The sequence below is a fragment of the Lichenostomus cassidix genome, chromosome 23, assembly GCF_008360975.1.
Source record: "Lichenostomus cassidix isolate B80296 chromosome 23, HeHo_3.0, whole genome shotgun sequence".
In the NCBI taxonomy this organism is placed as follows: Eukaryota; Metazoa; Chordata; class Aves; order Passeriformes; family Meliphagidae; genus Lichenostomus; species Lichenostomus cassidix.
Window position 1 is genome coordinate 1568715 of NC_139503.1, and position 22845 is coordinate 1591559.

Here is a 22845-nt window from a genome sequence, read left to right on the forward strand (position 1 = left end):
TGAGTGCTGCCAGCTGGACAAGGCTTTGGGTGAAATAAACACTTAAAATGCGTATAATCAAGTATAAATATATATTTGTATCTATATTTACGGATATAAATATAATTTAACGGAATCGTAAAATACCCCGACTTGGAAGGGACCCACAATATATATTTATATAAATATATTCCATCCTGAATATATTTTTATAAAAGTGTATTTCTATATATCAGTGCATCCCTCTGCTGCATCAGGACACCCTGGGGATCCCAAATTCACCCACAATTAACCCCATCACCCCACTCTCCTTTTCCCACTGCAGGAAGCTGATAAGGCAGGAAGGAGGTGGCACATCTGGGGTGTCACAGCCAACGTTGGGTTTCGGGATGACTCTGCAGGGCTCTGGGGACCACCCAGCCCCGGATGCAGCCACCCTCCCCCTCCCTGCCATGGAAACCACCCCAAAACACAAACAGCTCATTTTTAGTTCCTTGCGCAGCGGCTTCGCCCGAAAAGGAAAGGGGTGGGGAGAGGACACATCTCCCGCCCGTGCTGGAATTTGGGGAGTGGAGAGGCCCTGCCCTCCCCATAGCGGGGTCCCCACCTTGCAGGGCACCCCCTGATTTCACACAGCACCCTGAGAAGCATTTTGCATCCCCCAAAAAGGTGAGACCCCCAGCACTGCCCCCAATGGGTTTAGGGTACCCCGTGGGGGGATGCAGATCCTGGACCACCCTCCCTCCAGCCCTGCTCCTGCCTGGAGCTGAGTCATCCCAAGCTCTGGGTGTCCTGGGCTGTTCCACCCCCCTCCATGTGCCTCCCCAGTGAGTAATGCTCAGGCGACAGAGATCAGCTCCCGGCTCAGCTCCCGGCTCCGGCATCTCCTTATATGACCGGAGAAGCTGCCGGCCAGCGTCACCCGGGATCCGGGCACAGCCCTCCTGTCCCTGGCACCTCTCAGGCCACCCTGGCACCGGTGTGGGGTGCTCCTTCACCCCCCCGGGTGCTGTGGCCTCGCACAAGGCTCCGTGTCCCAGCCCGGGGAGGTGGCAGCCAGGTGGCACTGTGGAAACGCCGGAGTGGGCACGGCCGGCTGGCGCTGGGGACAGAGCCAGGGCTGGCGCCCGGCAGCACCGAGAGGGGTGAAGCATCACTCCGGGGCTCTGCCTGCACCCCCTGTGCCCCGGGGTTTGCCTTCCAGTGCCACCCAGTGCCACCTAGTGCCACCCAGTGCCACCCAGCCAAGCCCCTCCATTGCCTGCAGCAGGAAAAACGGGACACGGGAGTGCCCTGCAGGACTTGTCTGCCCCAAATGGCCATCGGGGTCACCCCACCCTGGCCACGAGACACCCCAGTTGCCACAGCGGTTAAAGGGCATGTCCAGCAGCAGGGCTGAGCACGCACCAACTCGTGATTGCAGGACAGGAGCCAGGCTTCCTGCCGTGCTTCCTCAGCGGTGCTTTTCCCCTTTCTGCTGTTTTTCCCTCCCTTCTGGGAGCTTTAAGGGCAAATCTCAGTCGCTCATGGCTGAGAATTGATGAGGAGGGAAGGAGTTTTTGGATCAGGGATGCGCAAAGACAGATCCTGATCTGGAGGGGGTTGAGGAGTCTGTCTGGGCTTCCACAGAGCTGGAACACACCCTACACCCCAAATCCTTAACCAAATCCAAAGCTTTTCCCCTTTCTGCTGTTTTTTTCCTCCTTTCCGGGAGCTTTAAGGGCAAATCTGTCACTTATGGCTTAGAATCGACAAGGAGGGGAAGGAAGCTCCAGGTTTTGGATCAGGGATGAGCAGGGAAATCCAAGACAGCATCACCCAGGGGCAGACCCTGACCTGGAGGGGGTCGAGGGGTCTGCCTGGGCTTCCACGGGGGCACAGACCTTCAACAAACCCCCCACCCCAAATCCCTAACCAGGGCATGCCAGCACACCCCACCCCGGCGCTCAGCCGAGCTCATTCCCCCTCTGACCACACTTTCCCCCCCTGCACAGCATCACACCCTCCCGGCAAACCACAGCAAAGGCAGCTGCGGACAGACAGACAGACAGCCAGCTCAGCACGGCCCATCCCCGGCTGCCGAGCGCTCCCGCACGTGCCAGGGCACCCCGTTCCGCCGGCAAGCACGGGCAGAGCCCCGCCGGGGCGCGGAGCATCGCTCCACCCTGCCCGCGGCGCCAGCAGCCTTGGGAAAGGAAAGCCAGAACAAAGATGACGTTCCTTCTGATCCGGGCTATTAAAAACAAGGTGGAACGGGGCAGGTCACAGCTCCCGACGCTGCCCAGCTCCTCGGCTCCGGCTGGCAGCTCTGTGCCGCTGCTGGTGAATCAGCCAGCCGGCGTGTGCGGGCACAGCCGGGGAGCCCTCGCCAGCCGGCTCCTGGCACGGCGGGCACATTCCCCACGTTCAGCGTTTCCTTCTGGCTTTCGTCATCCCCCGGTGGCCACATTCCTGCCGGGAGGGATGGGGAGAAACCCACGGGGTTCTGGGTTGGCATCACAGCCCGACTGCAGCGCTGTAAAAAATGGGGATTGTGGGAAAGTCGCACATGGCAATGCTCTTGTGGCCCTGGAAAACCAACGTGCCAAGCACGGGGGTTTGTGCAAATAGGATTTTGGTGGAGTATCCCATCATTGCCCCCCATTTGGGCAGGGAATAGTGGGAGCTCGAGCTGGGCTTCATCCGGATTAGCTCTGCACCAGCCCCCCCCGGATGTGCACAAATCAATATTTGCCTGAAAATCTCTCACTGAGGAGCTTCCAAAGGTCAGCTGGGCTCAGCAAAATGAGAGGAGAGGGAAGGGAACCTCAGACCCTCCACCCTGGCACCATCAGTGGTAAAATCAGAACTGAGGAACCAGCAGAAGGAAGCTCCGGTGATAAGAATGGAGATGTTCCCTTTTCCCGCAGACGTCTGGGCACCAAAATTAGAATAATATCTTTAAAAAGAGACAAGACTTCCCTTCCCACAGCAGGGCTGACAGTGCTGCATCGGGGTGGATGTGGGAAAGGACCCCAGGACCACCTTGCTGTGGGATAGGGAGGTGGAGAGCAGGGAAAAGAAGGTTCGAGGCAAGGCTGGGAGCAAACATCATTCCTGTGGCTTTCATCCTGCAAAGGCAAACAGCTGAGCTGGACAGCCACCTGCTCATGCCTTAATCATTCTCCAGCAGGGTGAACTCCTGATCCCGGGCTGGAGGGCAAATCCCCCAACGCTGCAGCAGTTATGGGGTCTGTGGGAATGTGACATCCCAACGGGGGCCATACCAGGGGACCAACCCTAGTGAGATGGACAGAGCCAACAGGAGAGCCCAGGGCCTGGAGAATCTCAAAAATAACTCAAAAGGAGATCGTTCCCTTCGCAGCAGGATCAGGGAGAGCCTCACCCAGCTCCCACAGGAAGAGCAGTTGGCATTCCCAGGGCATCAGCTTCCTTTCTGGTGTCCAAGATTTAGCAGAGCCATCTTCCAGCCCCACTCCTCCATGCACCCCCAAAGTGACCCAAGCTCCCTGTCCCCCCAGCACAGATCCCAGCAGATCCCTGCCATGCGATGCCATCCTGAATCCATCTCATTCCCACTTTTTCCAACACCACTCGGCCTTTGGAGCTCTCCCTCCAGCCCGGGAGTGAGCGTCACGCTGGAGGGGAGCTGAGGGTGATCTCACCACTGCTTTCCCAGCATGACAAACCTCCCCAAGGCCGCCGGGATTCTGCTGACGCAGCAGCTCAGGCATTATTTCATCGCTTCCCACTTCTCGGAAGCCTCCCCGTGGTTTGTCACCCCTGCGAGGACGCTGGCAGGGAGCCTGAACATTGAGTGATGCCACCAAATTCATTGATCCCGGAAAGCACCGAACCCCCTGGAGCTGGCATGGACTTGGTGGCATCGTCCCACAAGGTGAGGGCAGGAGGGGACAGGGAATAGGGATTGAAAGCTGCACGGAGAGCATCCTGGATGCACCTGGAAATGCTGGGTGAGAGGGAAAAGGTGAAGCCAGTGCCGGAGGTGAGGAGGATGGGGAAAGGAATGGAAAAATGCTCCTGGCAGAAAACACCACAGGCTCTTCGGGAGCAGCAGCAGCAGCTCTGGGCAGAGGAAGGCTTGGCTTGCTCGCACACCCACGTGCAAGAGGACACACACGTCTGCACACCTTCCTGGGGCTTGTGCTGACACGAGAGGTGGAATCTTTCCCAGGCCGGGGGAGGAGGAGGAAGGCGATGCCATCTCCGGGTCCCTCCCTGCCCCTCCGGCCACGGGGACAACGCCGCACACCTCCACAGAGCCGCCGTCTCCGCGGCTGGGTAAACACCAGCGCCGCAGTTCCCAGCACACCCCGACGGCACGGGGGGAAAGCCATGGAAGAAAAGTTGTAAAAACACCAAAAAACAACCCTACCATGAGGTTTGATGGAAGCCACCAGCAGAGGGGACCGGCACAGCTCTATACCAGAGAGCAGCCCAAGTCCCAAATCCTGCACCCAATCCCACCTCCTGCACAGGAACTGATCACCAGGAATACCCAAATTCTGGGAAAATCCTTCCCAAATTAAGTCTCAGCCCCTCCTGGAGGTGCCAGACCCCATTGCAGTGTGCCCATTTGGGGTGCAGAGCTGCTCCCCTGCCCTGCCGAGCCCCAGGGAGAGCCACGGGGAGCCAGATCAGAGCCACAGCGCTGGGATCATCCCCGGCAGCTCAAACCCAAGCTTTGCACTTCCCACAGCAGCGGCTTAGGGAGCAGGAAAGCCGGGGGGCGGCATCAAAACTCCTTTTCCAGCAGCTAACAAAAGAGTCGGTGTCTCCGCAAAGAGGCTTGTTATTCCAACGCCAAGCAAAGGCTGCTTGGCAGCGGGGGAAATAGGGAAACTCCAGGCTAGTGGGAACTGGCTGGGCTTTGTTTTGGGGGGAGCTGTGTTTGTACAGCCCCCACAGCGTGGGGGTGTTGGGGTCAGTGGGGTCAGGGCTGGGCTGTCCCCTGGGTATGGCTCTGGTGGCCTTGTCCTGCTTCCCAGAAATAAAGCACGGAGGAAAAGGGAGGTCAGGGCCCAAGGTGTTGTTAGGGAGTTGTGTCTCCACTTTTTCTGCCTTCAGCTCCCCAAAAAGCAGCTCAGGGTCTCCCCACCCTCACCACGCTGGGAACACGAGAGCCAGAGATGTGCAAAGCCTCCTGCAAGAAATGGAGGTCAAAGAGAAGGAAGCAGCCGATTCCCTCCTCTTCCCCTGCAGATGGAGGGCAGGCAGCAACCTTGAGCCCTGATCTCATTAGATGTCCCAAACTAAGCAGTGTGAAACCTGATTAGCGCCGGGCGGGAGGCGAGCGAAGGAGCGGCAGCTTGTTCTGCCAGCCAGCCTCAGCTCCCTGCCACTGGGGAGGGCTCTGGGCAGCAGGAAACTGAAAACTGCATCCCCACAGCACCCACGAGCTGCTCCTGGTCCTTCCAGGCTCAATCACACCCCAGGTCATGGCTGTGCTGAGGTGATGCTTCATCCCAGCTGCTCCCGCCAGCTCCCGGCCAGCCTTGGCGTGCAGCAGCACAGAGAAATGTAGGATTAAAAAAAAAGGGGGAGGCAGGAGCCCAAAACCTCTGTTCCCTAGAGACCTGCACTCCTGCAGAGGAACTTAATCCCTGTTAAAAAGCAAATGAAATAATCCAGTTGCTAACTGGTCATTCTGCTCAAGGCTCAGATCTCCCAGACCCCTCCGGCCTGGCCAAAGCCCAGCAGATTCCCTCAGCAGGGCTGAGCCGGACCTTTCCGGGGCTAAAACCATCCCTGGCACCACAGAGCTGAGGTGGGAAAGCTGTAAATCAACAGAGATCCTCAGTTAGGGCACAGCAGAGCGTGCCAACCTGGCGGTGCTGCCCAGGGACACCTCACAGGGTGGCAGTGCCACCAAAGTGTCACCCAGGAGACACCAGCACCATCCTCTTCATGCACAAGGCTGGGAGAGGAGAAGCCAAAACTCACCAGGGCCTCCACCCACGGCAGCCAGGGAAGATGTTGGCCCTGGATCTCTTATCACATGCGGCCACCTTGGGTGGCTCGTCGGGGAAGCCACCACGTGATGGGACGAAAGCAAACGGTGACAAGGGGACACGCTGTGGCACCACTCCAGCACCGTGGCACTGCAGGGCAGGATGCTGCTCCTGCCTCCTGCTCCCACCCCACACATCCTTCAGGCAGCAAAGCCAGCATGCAGCACCCAAAACCCTCTTTTTTAGCAGCAAAATCTCAGCAGAGCCACAAAACTCCTCACTCTGGGCTCAGGTACGATGGTGAGGTGACAGAACAAGCACAGACCCACTCCTTGGTCACGGGGGAAAATCTGAGCCCGTTCCCCTGGGGAAAGCACGTGGCTGCTCCAAGGTCAGATGGAGCCAGATTAGCTGGCAGTGCACGGCCAGGGCTGAGGAGATGCTGGGCTGGAGCTGCCTGCCAAGTAAACAACAAAACTCCTCAGAAAGCGAAACCAGCCATCCTCGTGCCACGGGGAAAATTAACCCGGCAATAAATTTGTAATCTAATGGGTTTCCTCAGCCCAGCCCCAAGGATCTGGTCACCTCGGGGCCGTGACAGGGAAACTCAAGATGGAAACTGTGTGGAAAGTCTGGGTGACCCCATACCCATCAGGGCAAGGTCCCTCCTGGGGCAGCGTCTTTTGTCCCCAGCGTGGTGACAGGGATCTGGCAGGGCCCCCCAGCCCCAGCCCCATCCCAGCTGGGCGGGCTGGGGGCACTGGGATGTTCTCCAAGCCCCCTTGGAGGGCTGACAGGGATGGATGCTGGCACAGAGCCGGGGGTCAGGGGCCTGGACTGACACACACGAGCATTTACATATGAAACGCTCCCAGCTCCAATATCCGCTGCTGCCTCCACCTCCCCGGGGAGATGAATAGAGATGAGGGGGGGAGAAGGGAAAAGAAACCTCTCCAGCAATAAAAACCTTGTTTTCCTCCAGCCCTGCAGCTCAAGGGCAGGCTGGGCTGGCTGTTTGCAGTGCTGGGAGCACACTGAGATCCATGGCAATGCCAAGTGGTGACAGTGGGGTGCACGGCACGGCGTCTCCATGCCAGTGGGCACCACAGAGCCAACCCTGTGGGCACCTTGGATGCACTGGGAAGCCCCCAGCAGCAGGAAAAGGCTCAAACTGTGCTGGCTCAAGCAGTGTTTGGCCTCCTCCAAGCCCAGAATACCACACTGGCTTGGTTGGAAGGGACCTTAAAGCCCATCTCATCTCATCCCCTTTCACTGTCCCAGGTTGCTCCAAGCCCTGTCCAACCTGGCCTTGGACAATTCCAGCCTCCTCCCCTTCCCTGCCCACATCTCCCTGCCTGCTCTGCTTCCTGAATTAAAGCCACAAAGGGCTGTGGTAAACACAGCTGGTGACAGACAAAGTCGGCATCGCTCAGTCTAGAGGCAGCAACAGACCCAAACCCACAGCCTGGGCTTCCTGGGGACTTGCCACCCGCATTTTTGGGTTTGCCAGAGTGGAAAGTGCCACGAGCTCAGGGATGTGGGAGCCAGAGCAGAGCCAGCGCTGCCGGCAGGGCTCTGGGCAGCACCTGGAGAGGGGAAGGCTGCCAGCTCAGCTCCTGCAAGCAGTCACCTTGTAAACACGATTAATAATGTCATCTTGGCTCCCTGCACCTCGCTCTGGCGGGCAGGAGGGGAACTCGGCGCGCTGCAGCTGGAGACAGGGCTGGGCAGCTTGGGGTGAGAGCTTCAGCAGCAGCCCCAAAACACAGATTGGGGGTCAGTGACACCCAAATCCAGCACCTATCCCTGCTCTGGCTGCCAAGAGATGGAGGGGACAGAGCTGGCCACCACCCCTAGCACACCCAGCTGGCACATGGCGACTCGGGGCTCCTTTTACATTGATTCCCAGTGCCAGCTGCAGCGAGGCTCAGGAAAAATTTATGATGGACACCACGGCAGCATAAGAAAGTGAATTATATTCCTCCCAGACGCGATAACTCAGGGCAGCTGTCAGCCACAGAGCTGCGGGATTAACCCTTCGCGGCCGCGGCGGCACGGGAGGGTGGGGACACTGCCAGCCCGCTGGTGACAACTCCCTTGGCTCCCTGCTAAATTAAACATGGAATTGATTCACCTTTGTTATACAATGGGATCAGCTGGTAAAGCCCAGCCGAGGCCTTGCTGTAAAAAAAAAGGGGCGAGTCAATGACAGCATTGTTGTTTGACAGGCGATGGCATTCCAGGTGCCTCCTGTTTGCCTCTCCTCTCCTCCTGGCAGGAGAATCCCAAGAGCTGTCTGCAGCAGGATGAGGCTGGCTGGGAATTCCAGAGGAAAAAGCTCCTCTGACAGCAGGGAAGATAAAAATATAGAGAAAGGAAGGGGAGAAAAAGCACTCCCAGAGCACCAGGTAAACCGAGCTGCTCTCCCGCAGCCCGGGCTCGCTGCCTGTGACAGAGGGACAACGGCTGCCTGCCTCCAGCCACCTGCCAGGGGCACGATCGGGTGTCCCAGCCAGCTCTCCAGGGACAGCCAGCGAGGCAGGAGAGGGCAGAGCACTGGGAAAGAGCTTTAGAAAGCAGGGAAGTGGGAAAGCAGCAATCTGCACCCGGGTGCCACCGTGCACCCATGGCAGAAACAGCCTCAGCAGAGCAGGATCAGCCCCCATCCCGTGGGAACAGCCGCCTGCTCCCCCTCGGAGCAGGAATTGGAGCTCGATTCCTTTCCCAGCGATTTGCCAAGCAGCTTTTCCAGCCTCGCAGGGCTGGGCCGGCCGCTGCCCCACTCTCCTTTGTGCCCAGGCTCAGCGCTCCCAACCCAAGGAGAAGACAAAAGAGGGAAGTGAAGCAGAGCCGTGGAAGCACCACCCTCCCTCTGCCTCCCCGGGATCCCCGAGCTCCTGGCCGTGCTGGGAGCACCAGATCCGCCTCGATCACCCATCGATGGCAGATGGTGGCACCCAGCTGGAGCTCGGCAAAGACGCGACGCCGGCGCGGCTCAGCCTCTCTGGAAATACCTCTCAGGTTGCCGAGTCCATCCAGGAACTTCTTGTACTTCTCCAAGTTCATCTTCCAGCCGATCCCACCCTGCTCCTCAGCTGGGTGGCATCGGGGCACCCACCAGCTCCAGCCGCTGTCCCCAGCTCAGCATTCCCACCGGACGCCCTTTGACCACTGGCACTGTTTCCTTATTTGATGAAGCACACGAAAGCCTCCCAGGGCTGAGGCCACCCCCCTTTTTTGCAAATGAGCCCAGCAGCAACTGCCCAGCACCATCAGGGCCCCCCGGCATCCCTCATCCCACCCCTCCACGCCGCAGCTTTCAGGGATTGTATGTCCTGGGGATATTTCCAGCGAGGAGAGTGTTCGAGGGAATTGGGAGGAGGGGGAGGATAAAAAAACACCAATGGGCTTTAAGGCTGGCAGGCAGCAGATGGGTCTCCATCCTGGTGGGAAAAGCCACCCTGGTGACTGACATCAGTCTGGGAGAAGCCATGAGAGGAGTGCTGGAAAATGTTGGGAAAATGGGCCAGGTGAGGTGGGGGAGCAGATGGGGAGCAGATCCCTCCTGTCTCTGCCCCCCAACACTCGCCACATGCTCACCTCGCCCCGGCAGCGAGGCACTCACAAAGCTGAAAAGGAGATTTACTGGTTTTAAAGGAATTTTTGGCAGCAGGAACAAGCCCAGAGGGATCCAAGGGCCTGACCTGCTCACTGCTGCCCTTCGGCAGGAATGGTGTCCACCAGGCATGGACCGGGAGTTCTGTTAAATCAAATAATAAAAACTATAATGATAATTATGATAATAACAATAACATCATCATCAGTAGTGTTGAAATGTGCTGCCATGGAGGTAAATCCTGCTCTCCCCATTCCCTCTCTGGAAAGATCCCAGCAGATTGAGCAAGACCCACCACACGGTGCAGATCATCCTGCCTGGGCTCCTGCATGAAAATTGAGCTTTGCCAGAGGAAAAGGAGAGAAACAGCACAGTGATGTGCTGCAGGAGACAAATCTCCCCCAAAAACCACAGCTGGAAGCTCCCTATATCTCAGAGGAACCAGGAGATTCCCCTCATCCATGGGCACAGGAATCCCTGACTCCTTCACCGTGTGTTGAAGGTAGAGCAAGCCGCATCCCAAGGCAACATTATCCCTAAAAACATCAATAAAACCAGAACACTCATGGGAGCAGCTTTGTGTCCACCTCCTGCACAGCTTCCAGGGCTGGAGCTGCCTGGTGCCCACTGCATCCCTGGCATCCCTGGGCCATTCCCAGGCATCCCCCAGCAGCAGGATAAAGTTGTTGCAAGAAGCCAAGTTGTCACCACTAAAAATAGCACAATGGAATTTTCCTCTAAAGGAAGGGAAAAAAAGGGAAAAGAAGAACAAAACAAAAAAACCCTGATCCTTGCTGACAAAGGGGCTGTGAGAAGGAAGGGTGGGAACAGCTCCATGGAGGGGACATGAAGGGACATCAGGTCCTTCCCTTCCGACATTCCCAAAAATACTTGGACAGCTGAGGGCATCATGGGGTCACAACATCCCACCTGATTTATCTCCATCCTCCCTTCCCAGCAAAGGGCAAAGACCTGACACTCCCAGGATGGACATGGCAAGCTCCAAAATGACAGCAGCAGGATGGAGATGCAGGGAACACAGCCTGGAACCCACCAGGAACCCCAAACCCTGTCTGGATGGGGTGAAGAGCACTTCCCTCCTCCCATCCCGAGGGGTTAACGGGAAGCAGGGAATGGGAAAGCTAATGGGAATCTGATGCCACCATCCCTGAGCACCCCAGCAGCTCCTTCCATCCCCGAGCACGCCCAGCTCCCTCTCCCCTCTGCCGGGAACGCCAGGAATTCCTGCAGGAGGGAGGATCTCTCCAGCTGCCTCCATCAGCACACTGAGGCTGGGGGGAGGCAGGAGAGCCCCCAGCACATCCAGGAATCCCAGATCTCCCGGCACAGCAACTGCCCTGCCAGCAGGAACGAGAGGCATCCCAAACAGCCGGCCAGGGTGAAATATCTGCAGGGGCAGCAGCGTCTGGAGGCGCCGCCAGTGAAACCTCCCGTGTCACCCGTGGTTGTCCCCACCGCTGTCACCCCGGGGTTGGGGGGATGCTGGGAGACCCCACCAGTGCCAGCAGTGGGGATGGAGCTGCTCCAGCCACGCCAAGGATGCTGCCAGAGCCAGGGAATGGAGGTGGGGTGGATTTATTTCGGGAGAGCCTCAAGGCTGCACTGTCACTGTCACCGCCCTGGCGAGCCCCCAGCGGGGTCACAAGGACAGCCAGGGCCACCCCAGCTGTCCCCAGCATCACTGTGTCAACTGAACGTGCCTGAAGAGGAGGGGTGGTGCTAATTAACACTCATTAGCTGGCAGGGCAGCTCGTGCAGAGCAGGACCACCGTGCTGGGAAGACATTCCCGGGAAAGGAGTCGCTCCCACAGGATAGTTTCACCAGGAGCAAAACTGCCCAAGGTCACCTGGAATCTCTCAGCCAAGGGAATTCTTGTATATGGTTTTCTGCAGGGAAAAATAAGCTGCTGGCAAAAGCATTTCTGGAGGGTCACAGCAGACCCAAAAAGGATTAATAAAAATCAAGGTGAGTCCCACCCAGATGGGATATGAACAGAAATCAGCAAAAAAATCCCACTGGGATCAATGCATGGATTTTTTTTCAACCCCAACCATGCCAGGATTACGCCCTCAGCCTGGGCAGGGGTCCCAGCAGGGCTCAGGATGGGTAAAAACCAAAGCTGGGAGAGAACCCAACCCACGCAGGTGCTGCAGAGGTGCAAAACACAGCACTCATCACCTGTGGGAGGCTGGAAAAGCTTCATTAAAAAAAACCAGCATCATTAAAAAAAGGCTCATCTGAGCAGGGGAGGGCGGGCAGGGCAGGAGGCTGCCGGCACGCTTGGACTCACCGGAGGGAAACAGGGCAACAGGAAATGAAAAATGGAAATGCAGGCATGTCACGCACAGGAAAACAACAAAATAAACATGATTGTGGCCTCACGGCGCCTGGAGCTCGCTGGCTGATAAACAGGGGGTGACAAAGGGACGCTGCAGGGAGCAGGCAGGAGCACAAGCCCTGCAGACAGAGCTGTCCCACCTCTGCTGGAGGGAGCTGCAGCCCATCCTGCCGGGATCAGCATCCTGCTCCTCACCCGGAATCTCCCACACCACCTTGCCCAACAGCCCTCCCCACTTCTCCCCCACACTTTTCCAGGAATCTCTGGGTTTATCTGAGCCAGGAGCAGGACACACAGATCTCAGATCATTTTACCATGGTCACAGCCAAATCTGATGGCTCAGCCTCCTGCCCCACCATGCATCCCTGCAGGAAGCTGATGCTGGAGGATCTCCCTCCCCAGCTGAGATCCATCCAGACACACAAAACCCCACGACGTGAGCTTGGAAGCGAAACTTCCCAGCTTATTAGCACAAGCATCCTCCACGCAGGGAATTTCCTTGGCAGATTCCCTCTCCAAGCTGCTTCAACACCCCCAAACCCGGCTCTGGGCCCAGACCCCCCAGACAGGGCAGTGCTGAGAGGTTAAATCTGGAGCTTCCAGGGAGAAAAAGCACCCGGAAGGAATGGGAAATATCAAGGAGAGCATCCACCAGGGATGAGGGGTGTTCCTCTCACGGAGCTGGGGACACCAGCTCCCTGCACTGGCTCTGCTGGTTTCCACCCTGGGATGGGATGGGAAGGTGTGAGCAATCAGGGCTGCTGAAAGGAGCCAGTGTGCTGCTCCTACCCATGGAGCAGGGTTCACCTCGGTCACATCACAGGTGACCAGCCCCAAAAATTAGTGCTCCCCACTCCCAGCCCCATCCCAGGTGTGCCAGCACCCCTGCACCACCTCTCCCCAGGGCAGAGATTGCCTCACCTGCCTGGAAAACTCAGCTGGCGTTGCTAAGATCCAACCACAGCAGCGACGCCCTGGGCATGGCTGAGCCACGGAGAGCACTGGGAAGGGCTGGATTATCAGAGCTCAGGGTGTGGGGTCCTTCCCAGGGCTTCCCTGCACTCATTCCCAGCTGCTCTGAGCATCTTCCCACCACCCCACGCCACTCCCAGCCCTCCTGCTCTGGCCGGCAGTGAAACACTGCCCCATGCAGGACCAGCCAGGCTGAGCCCACAGGCCAGGAAGGGCTCACAGCCCCTCAGGGAAGGAGGATGGAGCTTTATCCAGAGATCCCAGCTCCTTCACACCCTCCCTGAGCTCCAGCACAGCTTCTCCCTGCATGAGACAGGAGTGACTGGAACCTGCGGCTCTCACAGCCTGGATTTATCCATTCCAGCTCCATAAAAAAGGCACTCATCACCCGGGTATTCAAACAATGGTGTTAAGACACTTGAAATTTAAATAAAACCTCTTGTTTTACTTCCCTCTGGGAGGTTCCTTGCCACTGGCATCAGCCACGGTATGTCCAGAGCAGTCTAAACTTAGCTGACACAAGCGAGACGAGCCTGGAAAGGAGGTTGGCTGGGAACCAGCAGACGGAGGTCAAAGACTCTGCTTTCACCCCGGAGCATGAGGCGGGAAGGAAAAGGCTCCACGGGAATGCAGCAGGGGGAGAACAGCCCCAGTCCTTTCCAGAGGCTCGGCTGCTGAGAGATCAAAGCCATCCGGCACACCCCGCGGGTCACAGCCCGGTGACAATGACAATGCCAGCGAGGTAGCGCGGCTGCGGCCACCTTGTGCCCAACCCCTGCCTTCCCGGGGGATTTGCTCTGGACCAGAGCACGTGGAAAGGAGGGGAAGCAGCCAAGAGGAGCTGGGGGAGCAGAGCTCAGCCGTGGTTCTGGTTCATCAGCAGGGCAGCAGGACAACGCCGGCCGGAGCTTCCGCTGATTCCGTGGCTGGGGATGCCAGCAGGATGGGGGAGGAAAATGCCTCTGCTGCCTCTCTGCCAGGTAATCCCAGCCCGGGAGGCATTGCTGGGCCTCGGGATGACTTCACTGCGAAGGTAGGGTGGATCCTGTCACCTGCAACACCACCAGCCCCACCTCCCTGCTGGCCAAAACAGTCAAACAGCTCCTTGAAGGCTCCACCTCGGACAGCCAGGGCTGCTCCAGGCTCCTTGAGTCCCCCTTTGCCCCCATGCCAGAGAGGCCAGTGACTCCCACACTCATCCCCCCCCCAAAAAATCAGTATTATTCACCCCATGATGGAAAATCCCATGGCTTCCAGCCCAGCTTCCCCCACGCTTGCTCAAGCCAGGGACTCTCCATTCCAAAAGTGGAACTTGGCCAATCCTCCTCCCCAGGGATGAAGAGGAAGAAGGGCTTCCTCTCCCCCAGCAAGGAGTCACCACCATGCCACCAGTGCCACCAGACACCTCGTGCACCACTCAGCACCACCCAGGAGTGATTTTTATCCTTGTGGGATGACCTCCCAGCAATCCCCTGCAAAAAGGAACAAGCCAATCCCTTGGCTCAACAAGCAAGGCACCTCCAAGTCCCCGGAATTGGGGTCCAGACACCTCTAGGTGCATTTGTTGTGGCACAAGACCAGACTCAAATGAGAAAAAAGGATGTTCTTCAGAGATGGGCATGGCCAGGAATGCTGTGTACCACCAGGAAAGCTCCAGATCCAACCAGGAATGAACCCTGGTTGGTTTATACAAGGGTCCCCCACCTTCCCTGTCCACCCCAGGGTCTCCTCCAGTCACTGGGAGGTTGTTCCCTCCCTAACTGGAGCCAGGTCACTCAGACAAGGTGACAAACCACCTTGTGCTGTCCCTTTCCAAACAAGCCAGGCCACGTGCCGGGCAGCACGGAGCACTGAGAGCTAAAAAACCTTTCTCAGATGCCACAGCTCCAGCTTTTTTACCCCCAACCCCCCAAAAAATCCCAGTTAGCTACGAAAAAGAGAGGATTTCACCGGGATTGATTAGTTAATGTTTACAGCGCTGTGAGCAGGGAAAGCATGACCTGTGTTCTGAGCTTGGCAGAGCTGCCAGCACCCTTGCACTGCCGGACATCCCAGGGAGTGACTCCTGGTTTGCCGAGTGGCCAGCGAGGGTCAACACTTCCCAAACCACGATGGGAAGTCACCTTGGGAATGGAACTGCTGGGCCACACTCAGGGTGACAGGCAGGCCCCCCTTCCTGCCTGTGGTGGCAGCAGCCAGAGAGGTCCCCAAAAGCTCCGGCGTCACCCCCACGCCGACGCCGTCATTCCCACCGGGATCCGCAGCGGCAGGTCCCGGCGTGTGCCGCGGCACTGCGAGCCAGGATGAGGCAAGAGGGGCTGGAAACCTCCCCGTGGCTGGCTGCCTGCAGGGAACTGACCTGCTGGCTTCCAACTGGGCCAGACTGGTGAAGGTCGTGGCTCTGGTCACCTCCAACCCGCAGGTGTGGAGCTCTTCCCAGCCAGCACAACCCCGAGGATGCTGAATGAGGGAAGCTGAGGCAGCACTGGCTCACCACCCCCAAAATCCCTGCTTTTAGCCCCATCCTCAGTTCAGGCCACCCCCCGAGGAGCAGGGCTGGGTGCCCCCGCAGCTCTGATGCAAACCTCCTCCCCCAGCACGGGGAGCATCCCGGCGAGCCGCAGCGCTGCGGCACAACTCCCCGGCACCCCGCTGCCGAAGGTGGGTGTTCTTAGAAAGAAAGGAATCACGGGGATCTGCCAGCTGCTTCACTCCTGCTCACCAGGGAAAATCAGGACTCACAGCTCTGGGATCCTTCCCGTGCTCTCCTTGTCTCCAGACCTGTCCTGGCTTGCTGGACAGCAGAGGCCTTGCCGCTCAAATTGGGATTTTTCAGGGTGTTTAGTGGTGCTGTCTGAGAGAAATGCATTTGCAGTCGCAGCTCTGGCAGTGCCAAGTGTCCTCCTTGCCCTCCTGGCGAGTTGCTGCTGGCAGCAGCAGGTCCTGGATGTGGCAGGTCCAGGGTGACCACCACAAGCCAGCCACCAACACCATGGCTCTCCCCACTCGGCCCTCAGCAGCCACATTTCAGTGAAAACTCTCTGTTTTTGCAGGATTAAGAGGGGGAGGGGATGAGCCAGTGGAAAACTTGTTCTGGACAGGAAAAACCGAACGGTTTACAGGAGCTGCAGCGGGGGATAACAGGGAACAGACAACACAGCCACCAGTTCTGAGCCAAAAAAACCCAAACTGGGGCTCCCACTCAGCCCTGGGGGGATGTCCCAGGAGGGGTGGGGGAGCTGGGAAGGGGTCAAAAGCAAAGGCAAGCTTTTATGGAGCATAAACACTCATCTCCCCGACACCACAAACAAGCTCCAACAGCACCCAGCAGGGTTATTTCCAAGTTATCACCAGCTTTCTACCGTATCCCAGTGCAAAAAATCACATATTCCCTAGAAAAATCCCTTCCCAAAAGGACCCAATTGCTCATGGAAGGCACCAACAGCCAGAGCAAGGGGAGCCCAGGTGCCAGGGGGTGCCCCAGCTGGACCAGTGCATTCCAGGCACTGGAATTTCCATTTCTCTCCCGGAACAAAGCAAACCCGATGCAAACAGCAGCTCTTTCCACGCCAGCGCTGGCACCCAGCTACATCAAAGCAGCTTTTCAGTAATAAAAAAGTTTGCCGAGTACTTGGACGAGCCCGAGTCACGTTTCCCAGCGCCTTTCCAAGGCACCCGGCGAGGTTTTTATTCCCTGCTCCCTGCGGAGGCTGCGCGTCTCTCCCACCTCTGGGATGTTGGAGTGGCACCCCCTGGATCAGGGAGCCAGGGAATCCATTATTCCCCTTTTCTCCGCAGGCAGGAAGGAAAAGGAAACAGCGCCTGGCTCCTCTCGGCTCGGCCATCCCCGTCTTTAGAGAGACTTGGCTGCTAAACTTACAAACCGGAGCGCTGGGAGCCCTGTGGGGCTGGAATCTGGGCTCCAGGACAAACCTAGCGCTGCGGCGGGGAGGAGGGAAAAATAATAATAACAAGCAGAAGAATGGGAACGCACACAGCTGCCGGGGGATGAGCCGCTGACATCAAAACTGCACACTCACTGCCGGTACCGGCACCGGCCTCGGCAGCACCTTGGCCCTCCATCCCTGCCCGCCTGCGGCTCCGGGAGGGACCCCGGCGGCTTGGGGGGCTGTGGGGACACGGAAGGGGGACGCTGGGTCCCCAGACACCCCGTGCCACCGCGGGTGAGGACACAGGGATGGTGGATGCTGTGCCGCTCCGAGCCGCGGGGCGCCCAGGTGGGATGCTGCGCACCCCACGGAAGGGACACGGGGACCCCAAAACTCCGCCAAAACCACTCAGGGGACGCGGGGAGCTCACGCAGGGCTGCCGAGCGCCCAGCAGCCCACGCAGGAACCCCAGACACCCCAGTGCGGCTCATCCCTCGGGCATCCCACGCAGCGATGCTGAACCCACGGGCAGCCCCCGCGGGAGACGCGGCAGCCACCAACCCCACGCAGGGACGCGGAGCCCCCGGACAGCCCACGCGGGAAGGCGGGACACCCCACGCAGGGGACAGCCGGGACGCTCAGCCGCGGGTACCCCGCGTTGGGGACACTCGCAGCGAGGCACCCCACGCGGGGACACCGCAGGATGCTCCCCCCGAGCATCCCACCCGCAGCGCGCCCAGGGCCACCGAGAAAACACCGGGATAACACCGGGAAGGCTCCGGAAAAGCTCCGGGAAAGCTCCGGGAAGGCTCCGGCTCAGCCCCGCCGGGCGGCCCCGGTGCGCTCCAGGCCCGGCCGATGGGCCCCGGCGGGCTCGGTACCTTTGTAGCGCTCCAGCACGTCCTCGTAGGCCTGCACGAACTCCTTCTCCTGGCTGCGGTTGGCCGGGAGCAGCCCCGGCACGTAGCCGGCCATGGCGGCCTTTGTGCCCGGGCTGGGCGCAGCTGCCGGCGGCGCGGCCAGGGCCCGTCTGTGCCGGGGCTGCTTCCGCCGCGCCGCGCCCGGGACCGGCCCGCCCCGGGGAGCCGCCCATCGCCCCGGCACCGCCCACCGGCACCGACACGCCCACGGGAACGGACACGCCCACTGACACAGGACACGCCCATTGACATGACCACGCCCATCGAGGACACGCCCATGGATCACGCCCACCGACACGGACACGCCTCCAGACCCACCCATGGCTCCCGGGACACCCCACCGGCCCCGGATCTGCCCATGGGTGGGGACACTGCCATGGATAGGGACACGCCCATGATGTGAACACGCCCCCTGGACACGCCCATCCCGCCCCAGAGCCCGCCCAGTGCTGTGGCCACGCCCATCGCTCGTGGCCACGCCCACCGGGTCGTGTTTGCTCCGCCCACGATGAGGCCACACCCCCGGATAGGCTCCGCCCCCTGGTGCCCGCCCCGGGCACGCCGCGACCCCTGGTGGCCACGCGGGGAAGTACGGGGAGGGACAACGGGGGTGACAACAGGAGGGACACCGGGGATGACAGTGGGTGTGACACCGCGAGTAACTCCAGGGGGTCACAGTGGAGGTGACACCAGGAGTAACACCAGGGGGTGACAGTGGGGGTGACATCACAAACAACATCGGGGGGGTCGACCGACACAGGCAGTGAAGTGACACCAGGGGATGACCCAGGGGTGAGAGCGGGACAGACACCAGGGGTGACACCTTGGGAGTCGGGGGATGACACTCCCCAGCGGGGACACACGTGATGCCGTGACCTCCCAGTGCCGCGGTGTCACCTGGAGACCCCCAGTGGCAATTCGTGCCCCCAGTACATCCCAGTGAGTTCATCCCAGCAGATACCAGTGCATCCCAGTGAGTTCATCCCAGTAGATACCAGTGCATCCCAGTGAGTTCATCCCAGTACACTCCATCACGTCCCAGTGCACCCAGTCCCGCTGCCCCCAAAAGGGAGGTCCTGCTGCTCCCCACCCTACTTCCAGCATGGGAGGATCTGGGGGTCTGTGGGGATCCCCGGGTTGGGTTCCTGAATGTGACCAGGGAAATCCAGCACTGCCTGGAGGGACTGGGGGGCAATGGGGACCCTCAGCATCACCTGGTGAGGAATGAGCAGGAAAATGAGGTCCCTGAGAGGTCCCTGGGGACTTGGAAGGGGATGGAAGGATCCCACCAAGGGTGACAGTGGGGCAGAGCCAAACCCCGTGGGGAAAAGGGAATGGGGTTCAGCACCAAACCTGCCTGCCACCCCAACATCCACAGAAACCACACTCAGCCCCACCAAATCCCAGACGAGCTGACAGAGCCTCTCATGGAAACAGCCATTACAGGGACACGAGGGGCTGTCCCCGGGCAGGGGACACCCAGTCCCCCCAACACCCACCCCCCCGCTGAGCCCACAGGACACCCCCTTCGCCGTGACCCCCGCCGGACCAGCCTCCCCACTGGGGCAAATCCCGGCCTTTTTTGGCCATCTCAGGATGTTGCTTTTTCACCCCGATGCGCCGTTCCCATGGCAACTGGAGGGCCCGGCTGAGTAACCATGGCAACGAGAAAAGCCCCATCCCGCTCAGACAGACACCCTGTGTGTCCCCAGCGTCACCCAGGGACCCCCGGATCCCCTCGGGGTGGGGTGGCTGCGCCCCACATCCCTCCAGGAAATGAAGAGGGACCACGGGCATCACCTCCATCTTCCTCCTCCTCCTCCTCCTCCTCCCGCAGCCCTCGGCCTGGGTGGGGTTACACAAATCGCCCCCCTCATCCCGGCTTGGGAAGCATCTCCCTTTCAGTGCGGCGCCTTAATTAGGAAAAGTAATTAAGGTGGCACCGAGCGCCGGTGCCCCGCCGCATCCCCGGCACAGCCCCCGTGGGGAGGAGGAGGGTTTCCATCCAGGCGACCTCGTGGCAGAGCCTTTGTGCCCAGCGGTGCCAGGGCCGGGCAGCATCCCCAGGCAGCGGCGCATCCCGCTGGGAATGGCCGGAGAATCCCCTGGGAATGACCACAGCGGCTCGGCTCCCCCGGCTCTGCCCGCCGAGCCTCCCCGCGCAGAGCCCTGCAGAGGTGCCCGCGTTTGCCACATCCCTCTGACCCAAAAACGCGTTCCCAGGGAAAGAGAAATCTGTGCCGGCCAGCTGGCACTCGGCGATTCCTCCTCGGGCAGCGGGAATGCTGCTCGGAACCTGCCCCGGCCCCGCCAGCCGCCGGCTCTGCTGCTCCCAAGGCCGCGGAGAACAAGGGGGTTTGTTCCCATGGCCCCGAGGATGAAGAGCAGCTCCCTCCCTCAGCCAGCGCTGGCTCTGCCAGCGGCGCGGGTGACGCGCCCGGGTGACAAAGGACTCCCAGGAACCTTTTCAAAGAGCCCTTGGAAAGCCCCCGCGACGCCTCGTCCATCACCCCCGGCACCCCGGGTTGCCCCAACCCCTCCTGCCCCAGCAGCACGGCAGAACAGCCCTGGCTGCACCAAGCGCGAGCAGATTTGGGATGAAAGAGCCCTTTTTTCCCCCAAAAGCGGCACCTCCCGCCCACCCTCACCCTCTGCCAAGCGCCTGGAGCGAGACGGAGCAAGGCAGGGCCAAGGGTCGGACTCTGACCCTCCACGTCCTGCTCCCCCTTCCCCTCCCACCGCTGCCTTCCAAGGAGATGCCAGGAAAGCAGGGAACGGCTCCAGAGCTGCCTGGGGACCTGGCCAGCGTGTCCCAACCCCCCGCAAGGCCCTCCCTGGGCACGGCTGTGTCCTCCTTTCCTCGGCTCTGATGGCCAGAAGGGATGCAGAGGCTGTGGGAGAGCAAGGAAGAAGAGCCCCCGGATCTCTGTGTCTCCCCAAAACCAAGATCCCTGTGTCCCCCCAAAAACACAAAGGTGCCAACCCTTCTGTGTGACCCTACACGGTCCATGGTGGGCACAGGATGGAGCTCCCCAGCCCCAAAAATTGCCCAAGCTCCATCCTCAGGCCCTGTCGCCTCTTCCTGGGGATCCCAAAAAGCCAAGCCCCCCAACCCGCTCCCCAGGCACGCTGAGAGGTGCCAGTTCCCCCAGGGCACATTCCTTGAGCCACCATCCCTGATCCTAAGCCTGATCCCAGTGGGAAGAGGCACTGGGGCGGCCAGCGCCCTGCAGACATTCCCACTGAATAATGCAAGGAGATGAATCAATATTTCAGCTCATTTTCAAACTTGGTGACACAAAACTGTCTCCGAACTCTTCTTTTTTTTTTTCCCAGCTCAGCACTGTCTCACTGCACCTCCCGAGTTATTTTTAATGGGGAATCTGCATGAGACCGAATTTTGTGACATCCCCCTGCCTTTCATCACGGGCTGGATCCAGCCGGAGTGACGACAAGCATTCGGCATCCGGAGCAGAAAACAGAGCTGGGGAATGGCTGGGCCTTGGCAGGATCCATCCCTGGGGTGTGGGAGGGTCCTCAGCACGCAGCAGGATGGGGATTTTGGGGCAGAGCGGGTCTGTGAGAAGCGACGGACATGGCAGGATCCTGGTACCCCTCCATCTCCCAGCCCCAGGGATTTGGGATTAGGGGCAGGGCTGGCCGCACCCTGCACATTTGCCTATCCCAGCCCCAGACGGTGCATTCTCAAGAGCCATCATTTGAATCAACTGGTTCTTCCAGCCCCGAGATTCCCGGGATGGCACAGCGGCACCACGGCGCAGCCGGATCCACACGCACCCCGTGCCATGGGGCAGGCAGGGAGGGAGCCAGCAGCACCCACAGCCACTCCTGATGGCTCCTGGTGGCACCTGCCTGCGTGCCAGGCGCTGTCCCTGCTCCCCAGTGCTCCCAGTCTGTGTCCCCAGCACTGGGCACAGCTTGTCACCCTTGTATCCACCCCCAGCAGTGATGTGAAAGCCAGACTTCAGGCTTCTCTTGGAGCAACAGCCGGGAACAGCCTGGCCAGGGCTCAGCAGGGTCTCCCAGCACGGCCCCGAATCGCTGAATCCCCGTTTGCTCCGGCAGGAGCAGATCAAAGGCGCCCGGAGCGCCGGGAGATGTGGACAAACCCCGGCAGTCACACATCAAAGCCCCCGATGGCCTTTTGGCCCCAGTGAAGAACCAAATCCTGGCTCTGGAGCCTTCAGCCGCCGCCCTGAGCAGATTCCCCAATCCTCCCTGCCCAGCCAGCCTGGAGCAAGGTCCCCTCCATCCCTCTGGCGCTTGGAGAAGCCATCGGCCGAGGTGGGTCCATCCCTGTCTTTGTTTCTCCTTCCCAGCCCTGTTCCTTCCCCTGAGCTGCGGCTTGGGCAGCAGCACGGCAGCCAAAGGGACACACGGGGCAGTGTCCCCTCCACACGGGGACACCAGCGTGTCCCAATGGCCACAGCGATGGAGCTGCCGATGGCACCACAAAGGAGCAGCCCCGGCTCCATCACCCGGGCGGGAATCCCAAACCTCCCCGGGCAAATTCCTCCCCGGAGTTCAGCCAAGGGCATTGTTGCAGCGAGGAGCCATTCAGTCCTTAATTAAGCATTTTAATGTCACCCCAGCCACGAGCTGGAGGTGCCCAGTCATCCCTTGACCCCAGAGCTGGGGGTATGAACCGCCCGGAGTGAGCCTGGAGAGGACAAAGCCATGGCAGCGACAAACCACCACCCTGGTCCTTGGCCACCAAAGCCACATCCATCCCTCTCCTCCTCTTCCCATCCATCCCCCGACTCTCCGAGGAGCAGTGGGGTAACAGGGATGACCCCGAAAGCATCTCAGTCACCGCGAGGGACCACAAGGAATCCCCGCGAGGCGACCAACAAGGCGCTGCCTTACCTGCGACCCTGACGACAGCCCTCTCGGCCGGGTCCAGCACCGAATCCTGGCTCTTCCTCTTCCTCTGCTCATGGAGGGGTAAATTCCAGGGCAAGGTGTCCCCGGGGGGACAGGGGGAGAGGCTGCCCGAGCGCTCGCTGCGGTAGGAGCGCTCGCTCCGGCAGGACCGCTCGCTCCGGCAAGAGCGCTCGCTGAGGGTCTCCTCGTCGGAGGACGACATGGCCCAGGGCACGGGCAGGAGGGCGGGCA

The 22845-nt window shown here is 59.9% G+C and overlaps 1 protein-coding gene across 12 annotated transcripts in view; it reads right to left on the reverse strand.

Moving 5' to 3' along the window:
* MACF1 (microtubule actin crosslinking factor 1) overlaps positions 1-22845 on the reverse strand; it is a 134720-nt gene extending 111875 nt beyond the window's left edge. For 5 of the 12 annotated variants that reach the window (XM_085081255.1, XM_085081261.1, XM_085081253.1 and 2 more), the window contains exon 1: positions 22597-22831. In XM_085081255.1, coding sequence (XP_084937381.1) covers positions 22597-22816 — 220 coding nt within the window. In that variant the 5' untranslated portion in view covers positions 22817-22831. Of the gene's footprint in view, positions 1-17670; positions 17854-22596 lie in introns of those variants that run through there. The other 7 variants (XM_085081256.1, XM_085081243.1, XM_085081262.1 and 4 more) reach the window with 4 other exon arrangements.